At 39.5% G+C, this 17,785-nt stretch overlaps 1 protein-coding gene across 11 annotated transcripts in view; it reads right to left on the reverse strand.

Moving 5' to 3' along the window:
• The window catches only part of agrn (agrin), a 212,269-nt gene that overhangs the window by 72,373 nt on the left and 122,111 nt on the right, over positions 1 to 17,785 (reverse strand). For all 11 annotated transcript variants that reach the window (XM_057319904.1, XM_057319910.1, XM_057319903.1 and 8 more), the window contains 3 exons: positions 14,456 to 14,680; positions 8,286 to 8,510; positions 6,213 to 6,416 (listed from right to left, as the gene is read on the reverse strand). In XM_057319904.1, the coding sequence (XP_057175887.1) occupies positions 6,213 to 6,416; positions 8,286 to 8,510; positions 14,456 to 14,680 (654 nt within the window). The remainder of the gene's footprint in view (positions 1 to 6,212; positions 6,417 to 8,285; positions 8,511 to 14,455; positions 14,681 to 17,785) is intronic.

The raw sequence follows: 17,785 nt of genomic DNA on the forward strand, positions 1-17,785 counted from the left end.
CCCTCTGTTCACTTTTTCCTCACTTTCGTTCCCTACCTTCCCCTTCAGGGGGAAACATTTATTAGCGTGTAGGAGAAGGTGTGAAGAAAATAGAGAGAAGGAAATATTAGCATGACACAAGCGTAAATCCCCCCAGAGGCAGTGTGTGGTTTCTGCAGGAGCGCTAATCACTAAACAAAGGCTTCAAGGGCGTCTAAACTTTCTTCCCCCCCACGCATTAAAAATTGAACCAAGGAACTAATTCTGTCGCTTTCTCCACACCACAAGGGAGGACATGGATGAGGTAAGACACCGTGAAACCGGACAGGCGGAAAGCAAGAACAGCAGATAAGAAAGGAGGAGGAAAATATCCCTTCTGAAAAATAAACACCTTAAATCAGCCCAAAACAGTCTTTTTGATCTATAGCTGGTTTAGTTGGTCTACCCGCTAGTCTCTTAAAGCGATAGTTCAACCAAAAATAAAAATTCTGTCATCATTTACTCCCTCTCTTGACATTTCAAACTGCAGAGCACAAAAGAAGATATTTTGAAGAATGTTGGCAACTGAACAATGGTGGTACCCATTCACTTCTACTGTATGGACACAAAACCAAATCAAGTCATACACATTTTAAATGACAAGAGGGTGAATGAATGATGACAGAATTTTAATTTTGGGGTGAACTATCCATTTAAATCCATCATCTTTTTTCAGCAGGGAAGGGAAAAGAAAAACACAAAGCGAGCTTAAAAGCAGAGTACAGATCGAGACGGATCCATAGATCCGTTTCAGCAGATGGGAAGCATTGCGCATAGCACTTAAAACAGAAAAGAGAAAGGCAAGCAGAGGAAGATGAGGGAATGGAGGTAAACAAGAGGGAAGGCAGATGTGCATTACAGAAGCTTGCTTTACAAAGAGCCTCCTAACACAAACACTGAGCTTTCCAACTTACAACAGTGACCCAGATTCAACCTCTCCTCACACAGCGCAGTGCAAAGGTTCATGGCAATTATAATCATGCCACCCCGGCTCTTCAATCTACACGTCTAATTGGATTCATTACACACGTCTCTCTGGGCCCTCCAAAGTTCAATGGGTGCTTAACTTGTTATTGTTTCTTTTTTCCAAAGCGAAAAAAATCCAAGTTTGTGCTGTTTTCAGCGCGAGATGCTAATCAAATAAATATGCAAATGATAAATATTAATCAGAGCGCATTGTCACCTGGGGCGCCCGATTCCCAGGCACCTCTTTTCACTGAGCTCTTGCTCAATGACATTGCGAACAAGTCTGCGCCTATTGTTAATCTTTATGAGCTACTGCGATGAGAAAAGAATGAGAGAGACAGATAGTGAGAGATGGTGTATTCTTAGGTTCTGCTCAATGCAAGCTACGAAACATCCTCTGGACTTTAATGACAGCTGTGTATTTAGGTCAGCTTCATTTGCTGGATCCATCTTGCGTTGCTGCCTAGAGAAACAGACTGCTCTCTTCGCTTATCATTAGGAGTCCATTACGGCCAGCACACCCACTGAGTTATAGAGTTCTGAAATTACACTGAACAAGGCTGAGCAGCGATAATGCACAAAGCTCATCGGTCAAGGATTCAGTCAAAGCAGACGCTGTTTTTAATTTGATGCGAATGAAAATGACGCTGTGAGGGATGTAAAACATTCTGTTAATTCGCTGTCCTGTTTTGTACCTGGGTGTTGACTATTCGGTCAATAAAACTTGAAAATTCATGTGTACACAAATTTATGGTACACAAAAAAGCATCAAGGTACTATAGGCCACTTTAGAAAACGTAAACAACGCTGGTCCAGAAGAACTTCTTGTTTCAGTTTTTTAACACTACACAAACATTTGAACAGAATACATTCAACAGAACACCTATAACCCATTTAAAATGTTAAACAAATATTTTTAAGATTTAATTATATAATAAAAGAAACAAGTTTTAAAGGGATAGTTCACCCAAAAATGAAAATTATGCCATCATTTACTCACCCCCAGATTGTTCCAAACCTGTATAAAAGTATTTGAAGAGTTTGGTTCCAAAATGAGAAAAAAACTCTGTTTTTAAAAATTTTCAAAAATCATGTTTTTTTATTGTGAATTCCAATTAATATCAATCAAACTGCAGTTGGTTTGTTTTGATTTAAGCCATAATAACAAAAAAATACAGCTAACTAACGCAATAAAAACATGATAACATAATAAAAAACATTTGGGAAAAAAAATCTCATTTTGGAACCAAAATCATCACTTGTTCCCAAAGGAAGATATTTGGAAGAATGTCAGTAACAAAACTGATCTCATCCCCTATTGACTCCCATAGTATTTATTGTCCCTAGCTCAGTGGTTCTCAAACTGGGGGCCCCAAGATGGATCCAGGGGGCCACAGATGTTGTGGCATTTTATGAAATTTAGAAATTTATCATAGATTTTATGCAATCAAACATCAGAAAAATGACACCACCAACCAAAAGAATTGAGGTTCCAGCATTGTATAACTGAATGTTTTTGGTTTAATTAAAATTCTAAGTTTAAGATTATACGTCTTTAAATGGGGGGCCGCAAAGCGATGCACTTAACACAAAGAGCGCCTTACAACGAAAAAGTTTGAGAACCACTGCCCTAGCTACTATGGCAGTAAATGGGGGATGAGATCTATTTGGTTACTGACAACCTTCCAAATATCTTCCTTTGTGTTCATCAGAACAAAAATAGGCAGATTTGGAACAATTCGAGGGTGAGTAAATAAAGACAGAATTTCATTTTTGGGTGAACTATCCCTTTAACAGCAAGTGCTTCTGTACCAGTGCTTACAAGTGTCTATATTCCCAACTGACATTGTATAACCACAAACATTTTTGTAAGGAATGAATGGAATGTAATTTCATCCCTCGCTGTGTAATTTTCACCCACTTCAAACTAAATATCTACACAGATTTTCAGTTGAATTTTAAAGATTCCATCTTTGTATCGCTGTACCTCATACAATCTGTGTGTGTTCAAGAAAAAAAATCAGGTTCTATATGAGAAGCCTGGCTGAACATTGAGAACATCTCTGACAGGATGTGCATCCTGTCAGAGATGACATCCTGAAGCGCATATAAAATGACACTGCCATACCATCATGGAGCATAAAGGGGGCGGAGCTCTAACCCTATACCATTTCTTTTCTTCTCATGCCTGTCTTTCACACAACCACCACTGCTTCTCTTGACATGAGGTGCTTAGATTCATCTGCTGCCTCACAAATAACAAGAGCCTGAACTCTATACAACCAGCATGATGTTCTATCAACAGGACAATATCTTGCCTTGCGTATCTTGGGTCTTTTGTTCTCAATATATCTACATCAACCATATTTTTTCTCATTGCCTCATACGCAGCGTCTCAAGTTGACCTTTCTCAGCACCAGACATTTCTTTCATTTCGGAACGAATTGCGTCTCTGTAAAAGCAAAGCTGACACAGTGACCCAGCTGTGTTTCTCTCGGAGGACAACAGGTAGCAGACCATGTCAGCGGCCGGAACAGAATTCTGACACGCTTGCCGCTTCAAAGTGCTCAAACCTGCACTTGTGCACACACAGAGCGACTCCGCTATTGATTTGCGTGTGCCGAAATGTCCATTTAAACGTTTCCCACTGCGCTTTGTCACAAATGAATGTCTACTACAGGACTGACACCGTAAAATGTCCGCTGTGTCCTGTCTGCACTGAACTTAATGAGGGAGAGGAAAACTGAGCTAAAGAGAGAGGACAAGTGAGGTGACAGAAGCAAAAACCGAGACAAAGCTCAACTTTCTGCATTAAACATCAAACTGAATCCAGGTGTCCAAAGCGCAACACTTTGTTCATCAAAACTCTATATCTTCCCCTGCATGAAAGGCAGCCGGCCTGGCTCAGGTCCGCCAGCGGGCTTTTGATGTTTAATTAATGTTCTGTTTGTGGAATATGCAAATATAAATAAATGTTTAAAAAAATAACATACTGTAACTTGCCACCAGTGAAAGCCTGAGAGGACCAAAACATTTACTTTGTCAGAAATAATGAAATAAAGCAGACGACAGAAGCTCTATGCCTCTTGTTAATGTTAATTTATGCATCTTTTGCTGAAGACTAGAAAACAATCCTAATGAGTCACGGAGACTGATAGTGAAGAGAGAGGAAAGTGAGAAGGAGGGGAAAAGAGAGACACATCCAGCTTCATAGTTACCTCATATGTGCTGCCAGGGAGTAGGACACACATAGCATTGGGAATATAAAGCTGAGATATTTCTGTACCATTAAAATGTGTTTGAATTCTGATCCCTGCCAAAACAGCCATGGATTAACTTCATCTGCCCATAATAAACATGCTGTCCAGAACCTGTTTTTTTCCTTTCAAGCCTTTTTACATTGCTGCCTTGAGAATTTTTAAGTATGCATTTTTGGTTTGAAGAGGAAACAAAAACTCAAAGTTTACTTTTGGTTGTCCTTTAAAATACTTTGGTTATGCAACTTATAATTAAAGGAATAGTTCACCCAAAAATAAAAATCCTGTCATTTATTCAATCTCATGTTGTTTAACCTGTACATGATTGTTTCTTCTGTGGAACACAAAAGAAGATCATTTAAGAAATGTCTCAGTGGTTTTGTGTCCGTGCAATAGCAGTCAACGGGGGCCAATATTGTTTGGTTTCCAACGTTCTTTAACAATTACATTTACACATTTGGCAGACGCTTTTATCCTAAGCAATTTATACTGCATTATACTATATAATGTACGTTTCTGAGAATGTGCAATCCCTGGGTTCGAACCCATGACCTTTGCATTGCTACCGCCATACTCTAACCACTGAGCTACAGTAAAGCTTTGAAATATCATACAGGTTTGGAACGACATGAGGGTGAGTAAATGATGACAGAATTTTCAGTTTTGGATAAACTACCGCTTTAAGCAATATACTACTGTACTAAATACTAGCAGTGTTACGCTACCTGTCCAATGAGATTAAAGGACTTCAACTCACATAGAAACATATCTATGGTATTTCCTCCCCTCTCCAGTCTTCTTAAGTTATGTATTTATTACGACACTTTTTCTGGCTATAGAGTTCACAGGGATACTAAAATGGCAGCACCTACCAAGGCAGGCTGCATGCATGCGTCCATGCAAGCGTGTACTAAGGGAACAACAGGGGTCATAAAGTAGGGCATCAGGAGTTAGAGGAAACACAAAACTTGGAAAAATAAAACTTCCACTGCAAGTGACAATAGCACCATGAAGTCTAAAGCTGAAGGGAGGGACACTCCAACATCCTCCATCACACAAAAGAGAGAGAAAGACAGGGTTGAGACAGAAAGAAGACCAGCCCATTTGAGGGCCACCTGAAGGAGACCTACAGAATCCCAACAAGAAAGGTCAGAGGTTGAACTCTTTCCCGCTCTCAAGGGGTGGTGTGTCCGACAGCAGCCCTGAGCAGACGTCACACGTACAAAGACAGACAGAGAGACACACTGGAACAGAAAAAACACGGTTTAAAGACAGCCAAAAAAGCACATAAAAGGGAGGAAGGACCAAGGGGGGAAATGACGAGACAGTTGAACATGGAAGGGCTGGCAGTGGAGGGATGAGGATATGAATGAAACATGAAGTCAGTGTTTCATGTGTCATCGGAGCTGAGGGCAGAATGAGAGCGCCATGACGATGAAAGAGAATGAGCACCTTCCACAAGAGTTTCCCGGCAGGACACAGTCAAACACGCATAAACAAGCAGAACAGACACCAGACACACATTTCCAATTAAACAATAGCTGCATTTGCTTACCAGTGTTGGGGGAAAATAATTACAATAAAAATAGATAACTTATAAAATAATCATTCTTTTTAAATATTATTATTCAATATTATTTCCAGTAATAAAATATAAAAAAATTAATTTATGTTTGCAATAATTAATAACACATTTTTATTTATTTTAACTATTATCTGTCCAAACAAACAGACTTCTGGACAAATCGATTTACTGAATCATGATTTCTGAATCCTAATCGGACCAGAACCTGCATGTGCAAATGTCACATTAAAAACTTAACGTTACTGACAAATGTACTGTAGTTTATAGAGAATTGTTCTCCTCAACACTGTCCATCACACAGAATTCCTGAGACACACTTCAGAAACATGAAACACCTGTACGGTGGAGAAGAACAATCCCACAATTCTCCACAGTTCCGCACTCACCACAAGGCCCTAGTTGTTTAACGGGAATGTCCGTCTTCGTCCGGCACTCTTCGAGTTTCCTCTCACAGTCGTTGATGTAGGTCTTGCCGTCCTCTCCGCACAGCGGCCTGTACGTTCCATCACATTGTATGGGGTCACAGGAACACCGAAACTCTCCGTTTTCATGCAAACACACTGCGTTGAACTTACAAGACGGGCATCCCCCTGGAGGAAAGAAACACACGTATACATGCTTCAACAACATGACGAACGATAGTAACTGTCCTTGTGCTAATCGACACTGACTGGAGACATCTCTCTCTCTCTTTCACTCGATCAGACGTGGGATATCGACTCACTCAGGGGTTTTGAATTAATTACCATGCCTGATTATTTAATCAATTATCTAATTCCATTCAGATTGATTTGGGGTGTTTTTTCCACCCATAGTTGTGTTAAGCTGTCACAGACGGGCCGTGGCGGCGTATAATCACAGCAGCCTTTCATTTGTTCGAGAAAATTAAGAGACCCATTATGTCATTGTACAATCTGAGCTTGATTTACGTTTGATTGCATTATCCGACATGTTTTTTAAAAATGTGACATACATACTGATGTGAGCGGTCTCACAGGACAAAAGAATGGAAGTCAAATGAACTTCAGATTTTATTTTAAAGCTGCATTTGGTAACTTTCGCCTCTTTATCGCCATCTGTGTTTTGAAACATAAAACTGAAATAAACTCTTATTTATGTGCTTAAATTATCCCAAATCGACATTTCCCACAATTGTGTGGAACAGCTCAACTAATAAATCATTATTATAAGCTTAGCATTGTGAATCGGGACAACATTTTAGGTACTTGCTAATAACTAATTTTTGTCCACTTTTGACAAGTTAAGAGTTTCATCTTTAATGTCAACATTAAATTAAAATTTCAGCCGAATGGAGCCAGAATGAAGCCAGACCTACTGTAAATGTGCAGGTGACTGCTGCATATAAAGACATTATATAAATGAATGTTTCTAGCAAAGCAATTTATTTTATTTGGACAGAAGGTTATAAAGACAATATTTTGGAAAGATGTACACTAATGAATCATCTACAACAACACCAAGAAGGTGTATTAAAGGGATGGTTCACCCAAAAATGCAAATTCTATCATCATTTACTCACCCTCTTGTCATTTTAAACCTGTATTACTTTCTTTTTTCTGCAGAACACAAACGAAGATATTTTGAAGAATGTTGGTAGCGTAAACAACGGTGGTACCCATTGACTTGCATTGGTTTTGTGTCCGTACAATAGAAGTGAATGGGTACGCCATTGTTCGGTTACCAACATTCTTCAAAATATCTTCTTTTGTGTTCTGCAGAAGAAAGAAAGTTTGAAATGACAAGAGGATGAGTAAATAATGACAGAATTTGCATTTTTGGGTGAACTATCCCTTTCGGAAAGCAAACAGGGTTAGGTTTGGTTTCATGTTGATTATAAAGTGAATGCGTCTAAAACTACCCACATACACATGCAACACAGGGACGGCAGTCGTTCAGTGGGAGGAGTTACTGATTTACTGTATCCTGAACACATGTTAGCAGCAAATCTGGAAATCTCATACTGTAGGATATTCATTTGAGACAGCTGCTATCACGTCTTGAGTTACACCCACACACAAACGCGCAGACACACACACTGTTGCTCTGTGCTGGGACCACAAACACCGCCGCAATCGCTCAAGGCACAAACGGCGTTCGCACACATGCGTATTAAGCCACCGTACACGCACTATCACAGCCAAACACGCACTCTCCGCACTTTGCCACAGGGCTTCAGAGCGAGGCAGAGACGATCTTTTCATCACCCGCGAAGATACAGTCCTGCCACAATACACCTGCCAGAGCCCGACAGGCAAATTGGATTTGTGGAGATTGGTATCGTGCAAACACGACAGTACTACTAACCCGACTTAATTTGTCCTGAGCCTCCGCACCACAGCCGTGACAAAATAAATCAAAAGCGGCCGCAGGGCTCCTTTATCAGACGCAAGCATGAGCTCCCGGGAGCCGGTGCCATCCCCGTTTTGAGTGAAACTCACCTTCCTCTTTGCACCTGCCTGAGGAGACCTTCTTGAGCTTTAGGTTGTTCTGCTTGGCCGTCTTATCCATGTGGCATTCGCTTTTGTAGGTCTGGCCGTTGCTAGCGCAGATGGGCGTGCTTTCGGGCGGGCAGGACTCGGCTGGCGCAAAGGTGAACGATTTATAGGTCTTGGGGTCTACCCGGCAGGCCACGCTCCCGCTGTTCAGGTTGACACTGCAAGGGTCTGGGATAAAAGAAAATCAGATGTTAATAATCACAATTAACGTGGTGTAGTTACATTAACTGTAGCAAAACATTTTAATTAGAAACGTTTAAGTTACATGTTTCCATATGAACAATTAGTATGCAAAAATCTCAAAAGATTTAAAGGGACAGTTCACCCAAAAATAAAAGTTCTGTCATCATTTGCTCACCCTTATTGTTGTTCCAAACCTGTATGAATTTATTTGTTTTGACGAACATAGAGAAAGATATTTGGAAGAATGCTTGTAACTAAACAGTTCTTGGCCACCATTGACTACCATAGTAGGAAAAACTGCTTTATAAATTTATTTAAAGGAAGATATTTTGAAGAATGTAGGAAAGGAAACAGTTCAGGGGCACATGACTATCATTGTCATTTTTCCTATGGTAGTCAATGATGGCCAAGAACTGTTTGGTTACAAGCATTCTTCCAAATATCTTTCTCAGTGTTCATCTGAACAAAGAAATGTATACAGATTTGGAACAACTCGAGGGTGAGTAAATGATGACAGTTGTTTTTTTGGTGAACCGTCCCTTAAAATAAACTGTACACAAAATAACAACTCAGCTAAAACATTTATTTTTGCCAAAAGTCAAGTAAAAATTGAGACAAAATAAAATCCAGTTTAAACTAATGGTTGTTCTTCCATTATGTTAACCGGTTGCAGCTCCAAATCAGCAACCATGTTTCAAAGCCCATTAAGAACGGCTTTTACAAACTTTTAAGAGTAGGTTGTTCTCCTCTTCTGAAAGCATCTTCAAGCCACCATTGATGGAGCTGTTGTCAAAAGCATGTCATTTATTGAGCTGAAACAGTGAAGTATGAAAAGATAAGGGTGACAGCTGATGGGAGAGGAGTGATGTGTGGGTGAGAGCTGATGGGTCTACAGGGTCCTCGGGGGGCTTTGGGGCCCGGCCCTGGCAAGATCCCACATATTTGTAATAGAAATGCCATGATGGCTATAGAAATAAGTGTGACAGTTTCTCCTGCCTCCACACTTTTCAGAAACAAAACGACACAAAGGACTTATCAGCCGGTGTCGCGCTAAGACAATGCCAAGCCGTGAGCAAGTCACGCAATCATAGAAGAGAAAGAAGCGCACGGAGAGAGAGCAAAAACCGAGAGGCGCTGAGAGCGGACTGAGGAAATTAGACAAGAAAGACTAGCGTAAAGACAAAACACATAAACAAAACAAAGACGAAGACGAAGAGGAGAGGAAGAAACACAAGTGAATAAAGAGAGAAAGGAGCAGGGAACAAAAATAAGCGGGAAATGAAGACAAAGCAACAGAGATAGAAAGACATCATAAAAAGCAAACACACACATACACGCACGCACACACACACCAAGCTCAATAATTCTAAAGCTCTGAATTAAAAACAAAAAGACAGGCCTGGACATAAAAGCGCAAAGAACCCAGCAGTAATGCAGAGCCTGGATGACAGAAAGTGGTGATGCCAGGTCAGGGATATACTAACACAATAACAGTATGGCTCTCACAGGAGGAGAATATCGAACCCGACCAAAAGGGTCCAGTACAATGCGGGTAGTGACTCCAACAGCATCTCGCCCCACAAGCCAGCCATTACCACTGGAGAAACCATTAGCTCCCATTAAGAGGCCGGCTACAGCCAGCATTGTGTGTATGGCTGTCCAACAGTGTCATGCAGTGATGGCTGTAATTAGCCAGACACACTGAGCCCTGCTCCACCCCAGAGTGTGCACGAGACCCCTCCATTAGTGTAACCTCTGGATCTGTGTGCCTGACAGTCTCTGGCCAAGACCTTAATGCATGTGCTGGAAGAAAACAGGTTTGTGGGGATGAATGTATACACAGAGCTGGCTAAAGAGGTGCCTGAGTGTGCCTTGAAATAGGTGTCCTGATGTACAACCGTATTCATTTGTTTCGTTATTCTATTATTGGTAGGGCTGTGCAAAAATATCGATACTAGTATCTATCGCAATTTTTTTTTTTTCAATAGTGTATCGATACACTGCAAAAAGTGTGTTCAGGGATAACACATGTTCTGTCAAATTTAACACAATATGTTTGCAAGCCATTTTAACACACAAATTGTGTCAGATAATTTAACACACAAATGTGTGTTTTTAAGCAATTAATGTGTTACCATGTAAAGTATTTTTAGTTTTAAAATTGCGCCCTCCCTTCAGGAGATAACACATTTACTGTGTTAATCTTTCCAGGGGTATTTTTTTAATAAAATGCACACTATGTGTGTAGAACTCTACACAGCATGTGTCATTATACTATTAACACAGTGATGTGTGTTGTTTTTTAACACATCAGTTTTTGCAGTGTAGTGATACCTCTACTATCGATCTTTATTTTTTAATCATGTCATATACATACGGCCTAAAGTAAGTGGAAGTGAGCATATCGAAAAATATAAGAACGCTTCTAGCTCTCAGAGCTGATGTGTGGCTGTGCTTTGGTTTTCAAAATAAGGCATGAGTTATATAAAATAATGCTGTTTGTAGGCTTCGCAAGTCATGACACAAGTCACTTGGCTACTGCAGTGCATTAGACAAAAAGTTTATTAAGAAAAGTAACAATGACATTTATTGTGCTTTCACGGATGTGACACCAGCTCATTTACTGCCCATGCTCAGTGTTTAACTGTAATGCATCACAACAGCCAAGTGACTTGCGTGAGCCACCTTATTCCCCTCTGATACCCACTTGAGGGGCGTAACCCACAGTTTGAGAACCCAAACCTCTGATCTAAAGGTCCATGCATTTCACATCATGGCCACTCTGCAGAGGTAAGGGATGTTTTTACACTTATCCTTACAGAAAACCCCTGGTGGTGCACAGCATGTTGTATTTCTAGCTCTACTTTTTACATTTTCTATTTAAAGTATTGAAATATATCGCAAATGTGTATCGTATCACAATACATACCAATATATTGTATCGTGACCCATCTATCGTGATATGTATTGTTTCGGGAGGCACTTGCCAATACACAGCCCTTATTATTGGCTGTGTTATCTAAAATAGTCAGCCAATAGTGTGAAGCCCCACAAAGGGGCTAAAACATGTCTTATTTCATGTGTAAAATGATAAAAGTTAGATGTAAAACTGTCAACACTTGATGAGAAAAGTAACAAAATTACATTTTTCAAAAACGTAAATACGCAGTAATATATTATTATAGTAATATACTGTATATATATTATTACATATAATAATTATACAAAGCAACATGTTACATTAAAAAGAGGGTTTGTTTAAAATAGTCTACAGTACAAATATATTTTTTAAAGTATAAATATCACAAAAATCCCCCATAAATCAGTTGAAATTTATACATAATGATGTTTTCATTGATGTATGTTTTGTTAGGATAGGACAATATTTGGCCGACTACAACTATTTGAAATTCTGGAATCTGAGGGTGCAAATATATAGAAAATAAATATTTAAATATTGATAAAATCGTTTTAAAGCTGTACATCAAGGCGATGTAGCAGAACTTCCTGCCATTTTTTTGCTATTTTGCTGTATCCACTCACAAAAATTAAAGTTGTGATATATTTACAGTAGGAAATTTACAGAATATCTTCACGGAACATGATCTTTACTTAATATCCTAATGATTTTTTTAGCATAAAAGAAAAATCGATCATTTTGACATTACAATGTATTTTTGGCTATTGCTATAAATATATCCGTGCTACTTATGGCTGGTTTTGTGGTCCAGGGTCACAAATAGTTTGTCAGGTTCAAATTATGATTTTTTTGGGTCTGCTAGAACTTACATTATTTATAATTAAAAAAAACACTCTTCGAATACTGTAGATTTATGCATCACTTTTTTCACCTTCTGTCTGAAACCTTCTGTCTCTTTAAAATAATGCTTCTGAAACATCCAATCTGCTCTGATTGGTCATCTGGCTTACTCACTTGTGATTGGTCAAACCAAAACAGTATCTTGCCCCTTGCCCCAGCTCTGGCTTTGTTTAAGTGAAAGTCAAACTATCTGCTAAGTGGAAATTATGCAAATGTGTGACATAGTGACAAATGATGTCACAAAATAACGGCAGGACTACAAACCAAACAAAAAAGTATTTTCTGTTGGAAAGAATACCAAGCTGTTTACGGGGGTGCACATCTAAAGAAAACCAAAAAAATCCTAATAGATGCTCTTTAATTAATAGGAGGTCATAAAAGCCACAGGCAAAATAAAGGAATGATATAAGAAATAGCTAAATGCTGTTATAACAGTGGTCAGTGTTGTGCAGCATGTCAAACATCCTTTTAAAATTGTCCGCTAACATGCAGTTAACTGTATGTGCATGACTGAATCAGAGAGCGATCACTAGGATGGTGTACTTAAGTTAGATTTAGAGTCACTTGCTGTACTCGCTGATGCTTTGTGCTCCCAAGAGTTTTAAGTGAGAGACACACTCCACACGTCCACTAGGACCCGACAGCATTCATCCTGCCCTGCCTCACAGGGAGACATCATTTATAATGTCGACTTCCCCCTGAGTCTGTTTGCCTCTCTCTGCCGCAAGAAACACCGCAATGTCAGACACCTCACACCAGACAAAAGCTTCCAGAAAGTTTGGTAGAAGTTGTGAATACTGTGGAGGAACAAACTGACAAACTGATGAACTTGTTTTAACACTACATTAGATCATATCAAAATTGTTTACAAAATATGAGATGTATGTAATTTGCTTATTGCTTTAATTACATCAACCAATTTAATATTACAATTACTCAATTTAATTACTCTGGCTAAACTGGTTTGCAATTAAGACACAGGTTTTCTATTGAAATTCTGCATGTAAAACAGCTCTCAAAGTGCAACTTTTTGAAAACGCTGCCGTTTTCGTTTCCATGTAAACTGCAAGACGGAACTTTCTGAAAACAATGACGTCACGTGCATGCGTAATACGCTCTCAGTCAAGCGAGTATAGCTAAAACAATGTAGCGGCTTCCCGTACTGTGAGCTCTCGCTGCTCGACTATGTATTAACGTTGCCCCAGCAAAATGTGGATTTGCTGCCCACAAGACCAGCGGAGACACACTATTACATTCGCCAGACTTTAAACACACATATACTTCGACCAACGGTATTAAAAAGAACTTTTGGCTTATAACTGTGCATGTGTATGTGTCAAGGCACATCCTGTTTCTTTACACAACAACATCACCATCCACTGGCCTGGCGTGCATACTATAGCGTTTTTATCCGTTTTCCTGGATCCGTGTAAATGCAGACCGTTTTGATAACGCTGTCATGTGTACGTGAAGCTTTTCAAAAACGCAACGGAAAAACTTTTCCGTTTTTCATCGTGTAAACGTGGCCTAAAACCAGACTTTCCGCAACTCTCGCCAGTGAGAAGGGCGCTTTACAGCATTTTCATAAAAATGAGAACGTGTCTAGTCTCCATCATGGATACAGCCGAATATTGGAGATCAAAAAAGCCCTTCCAAAATGTCAGAGGGGGCAGGATAAGCCGAGAAAGGAACCTGACAGCTCATCAGCTCATCAGCGTGGAAAGGAAATGGCATTAGGCAGTCCAGGGTGGGCAGGGGGCTTTTCATGAACGGTCTCTGTGCCTGTGACTCAAACTCCCCACTAACATGAAACAGTCAGGATTTAATCAAAGAAGCAGCAGAACTCAGAAATCCAGACAGTTAGCACGTCAAGACAGTAGGCCAGGAGCTCACTTTAGAATAATTGATCTGTTGAATTTCATCTTTTATTTTTGTTCAAATTCATCCACGATATTCGTTAACAAGGCATTCAAAAATTAGCAGATCCAAAATTATATTCAAAAAATTAAAACAGCTAACCACTCTACTGTCACTTTAAAATGAGTTGCGATGTAATGACAGAAAGAATGCAAAGTGATACTGAAACAATAATGACTCTATAAAGACTCACCGCAGCGGCCCTGGTGATGCACGCGGATGTTCTTCTGGGTGGCACAAGCTTTCATGTTGAGTTCACATTCGCTTTGGTAGTCCAGACCGTCGCTGCCACACACCACTTGCTTGGGGACGTTCTCGCAACTCAAAGGACACATGCACTTGGCTGACATGCCATCCGATGACTGGATGCAGGTGCTGCCGAAGCTGCATGTCACATCGCTGCATGGGTCCTTCACAGCTGAGAAACAAAAGAAATTAGATGAAAAGAAGGTTAAATGACACCATAAAATTTGACATTCAGCCTAGGGTGATCTTCAAACACAAACCCCATTACTGAGATAAAAGTGGGTTATAGTAAGACATGGTCCTCCTGCACCTCCACACAGTTCAAACCTGCCCCATGTCAGGACAGATGGCGGAGTAAAGTGACTTAACCCAGGCTGAAGAACAGCTCATCGCCACAGACTTGAATTTCGGTCACAGCTGGGTGGGTGTACAAACAAGTCACTCTAATTCACCACGGACCATTTCAAGCAAGCTTTGCATTCACAAACCACTCTCAATTGCTATGTTTCAGCGTACTCTTCCAAAGCTGGAGGGACCTAATCAGCTTTTTTCATGCTGAGAATAAGAAAACCACTTTTTGACAAAGACTTTGTCTATTTCACATTAAACATTTCACCACTTAAATTCTGCACAAATGAGGAGGGTTGAAGTTTTGATTTTCGAACGTCAGAGCGATTTAACCGAAATAAATACGTTTTTTGTATTCGATACCTGATGCTCACAGGAGCCATCCGATTATAATTATTGAGATTATACATATTTATGAGGCATTGATAAACACAGACACGCTGAAGCATGAATTTCAAGCTAGTTTAATTTCCGACGGTCCCCCACACCATCCGCTCCGATTCATTTTCATTCTCTTTGTCCCCGTTTTCACCTCGCCGTCACGTCACATCAGCCTACGGTCTCCCCGCATCATTTGTGGGTTTAACTTTATGCAAATCTGTTAAGAGAATCCACTCGTTTAATTAAAGGTTTTCTGTATCTCCCCAAGGACCTCGCTCCACTTTTTCAGCGTGGTGACGCACACTCGCAAACCCAGTCATACGCATGTGATAAACCTGGCAAACGGCATCGCAAGGATGAGATCAGCGGCACTTTCGTGTGCCGTGTGATCAAAGCGCTCATTCTGCGTTACTTCCTCGCTAAAAAAAGACTACTGCGCCTCCCTCGTCTTTGCATGTCTGAACCTCGCACTTCACCAGCCTGTGCCCACTAACCAACCACTCGAGTTTCTAAAATCTCATTGTGAACGTCTTTGTGGAGGATGTGCTTACACACAACTCGATACTGCAGACAAAATTCAGCAGGCAGCGTTTTTTACACCTTTAAGTGATGCTGAAGCCAACAGATATTGTATACAGAACTTTTAACAAATACAGTACATTGTTGGTGTCTTTGTTGTGAGAACTATAATGTATGCTAGATAAACTGCTAAGAAACTATTAACCAAGCAAGAAGAGTACAGAAGCATGAAAAGTACAGTACACAGTTTTAATCATATCAATATCTGTAAATAGAGGAGCACTGAAATGAAAAGTTATAATAGCAAATATACTGGTTTTAAATTTGTATTGGAAAATAAAATGTGTTGGCTTCTATAGGCTGTAAAGAAAGACCTCTCTCTATTTTCTCTATTTTGATTTTTGGATCACATATGGAATACAGATTAAAGCACACCACATGAATTATTTTGTAAGTGTTGTGATGGAAAACAACTGACTGTTACTTTACAGTAATAGTATTTTTGTCTAAAAGTAGATTTGTACAGCAGAGTAAAACAAAAACAAACGCATATCATGAATATTTAACTAGGGTAACATTACTAGGGTATTTCTAATGGTTATTTACCTTATTTGCCCAAACAAAACAGCAAGGATCATCTGGAGAAGGTTATCAATGAATTGCATATGTTGTAATGTTTTTACAAAATGTAGAAACAACGGTACTATAATTTGTATGTTAGAAAGTTGGACAGTTTTTTGAACCGCAAAATAACAAACACGTGGCAACTGTGTTGGTTGGTAATAAAAAATGTATGCTTAAAAAAGCACAATGGGGCACTGTTGTTAAATGCATTTTTTGTGAATAAGATCATTTTTCAAAATTGTGGCACCAGTTGAGTACATTTTATAAGTATAATGAACATCTAACTGATAGAAATATACAATTAATAGGAATATAAAATTGTTCCTTAACTGAGGCATTTTGAGTGAAGGTGAGCAAATGCTTCCAATTAATTCCTTCACAAATCGAGCGCCATACTGTCAAAATTGAGCGATTAACAGCAGTGCAATAAATGACTTTGAATTTGTTGTATACATTTACAGAGAAATGCAGTGTTTAACTATTTTAGCAAGGCTGTCTTTAATATATTGTGTTTATTTTATTATTAGTAGCGATTGTTGTATGTTTTTATTTATTTTTGATGATGACCAGAGGGGCAATTTACACTGAGGTGCAATATCACTCCGAGACCATTTTAAACTGATATTCAATTCATTGACGTAAACAACTTTTTAATGATTAACTTATCAAAAACATAATATTCAGTGTCTAACATATTGTACACAGCTGCGACTGCATAAATCCAAACCTCATATAAAATGAATAGAAAATTCAGCTCAGATAAAAAAAACAGCTCATATAATATTTAGCTTGACCTTCTGAGGTTGACAGTCAATATTTTACGAAGGTTACGATTCTCCTTTCACCGACCATTTTATAAAAATTACTTCCATTTATAAGAGTTTCAGGCCCTATTTTGCTTCCTATTCATGGAAAGTGTCATATGCTGTAATTTTTTCACTACGAAGACAAACGAGTCTGTTCAGTCTGTGATGGCCCTTGGGATGGGCTGACACATTCCGGCAAGTCTCTCCTCTTCCTCACCGTCATAACTAATGACAACACAGCTTGGACTGATTACTTTTATTTCAATGGATCGGCTTCATCCCCAACAGCCTGAGATGTTTGATTTCATCCGTCCGATTCAAAGCGGCTCTCTAAATCAGTACTGATGTTTCTGTCAGACATCTGCTGCAGAAGAAGCTCGTGTTGGACAGGAAGTACACATTCAAGACCGATGAGCTACGTCAAGAGGTGTGCTGCGATAAACAGTTTTTTGCTTCTGTGAACTCATTAAAAAAACACAACAACATTGTTCCACCTACTGTCATAGAAAGTTAATGAGCATCAAGGAGGCGGAGCTTTGAATAGACTGTAAAATGCTCTCCTGTATGAGGTGCATACGCAGCTCTCCGCCGTGTTAGCA

This window comes from Triplophysa rosa, linkage group LG21, assembly GCF_024868665.1.
Source record: "Triplophysa rosa linkage group LG21, Trosa_1v2, whole genome shotgun sequence".
NCBI lineage: Eukaryota > Metazoa > Chordata > Actinopteri > Cypriniformes > Nemacheilidae > Triplophysa > Triplophysa rosa.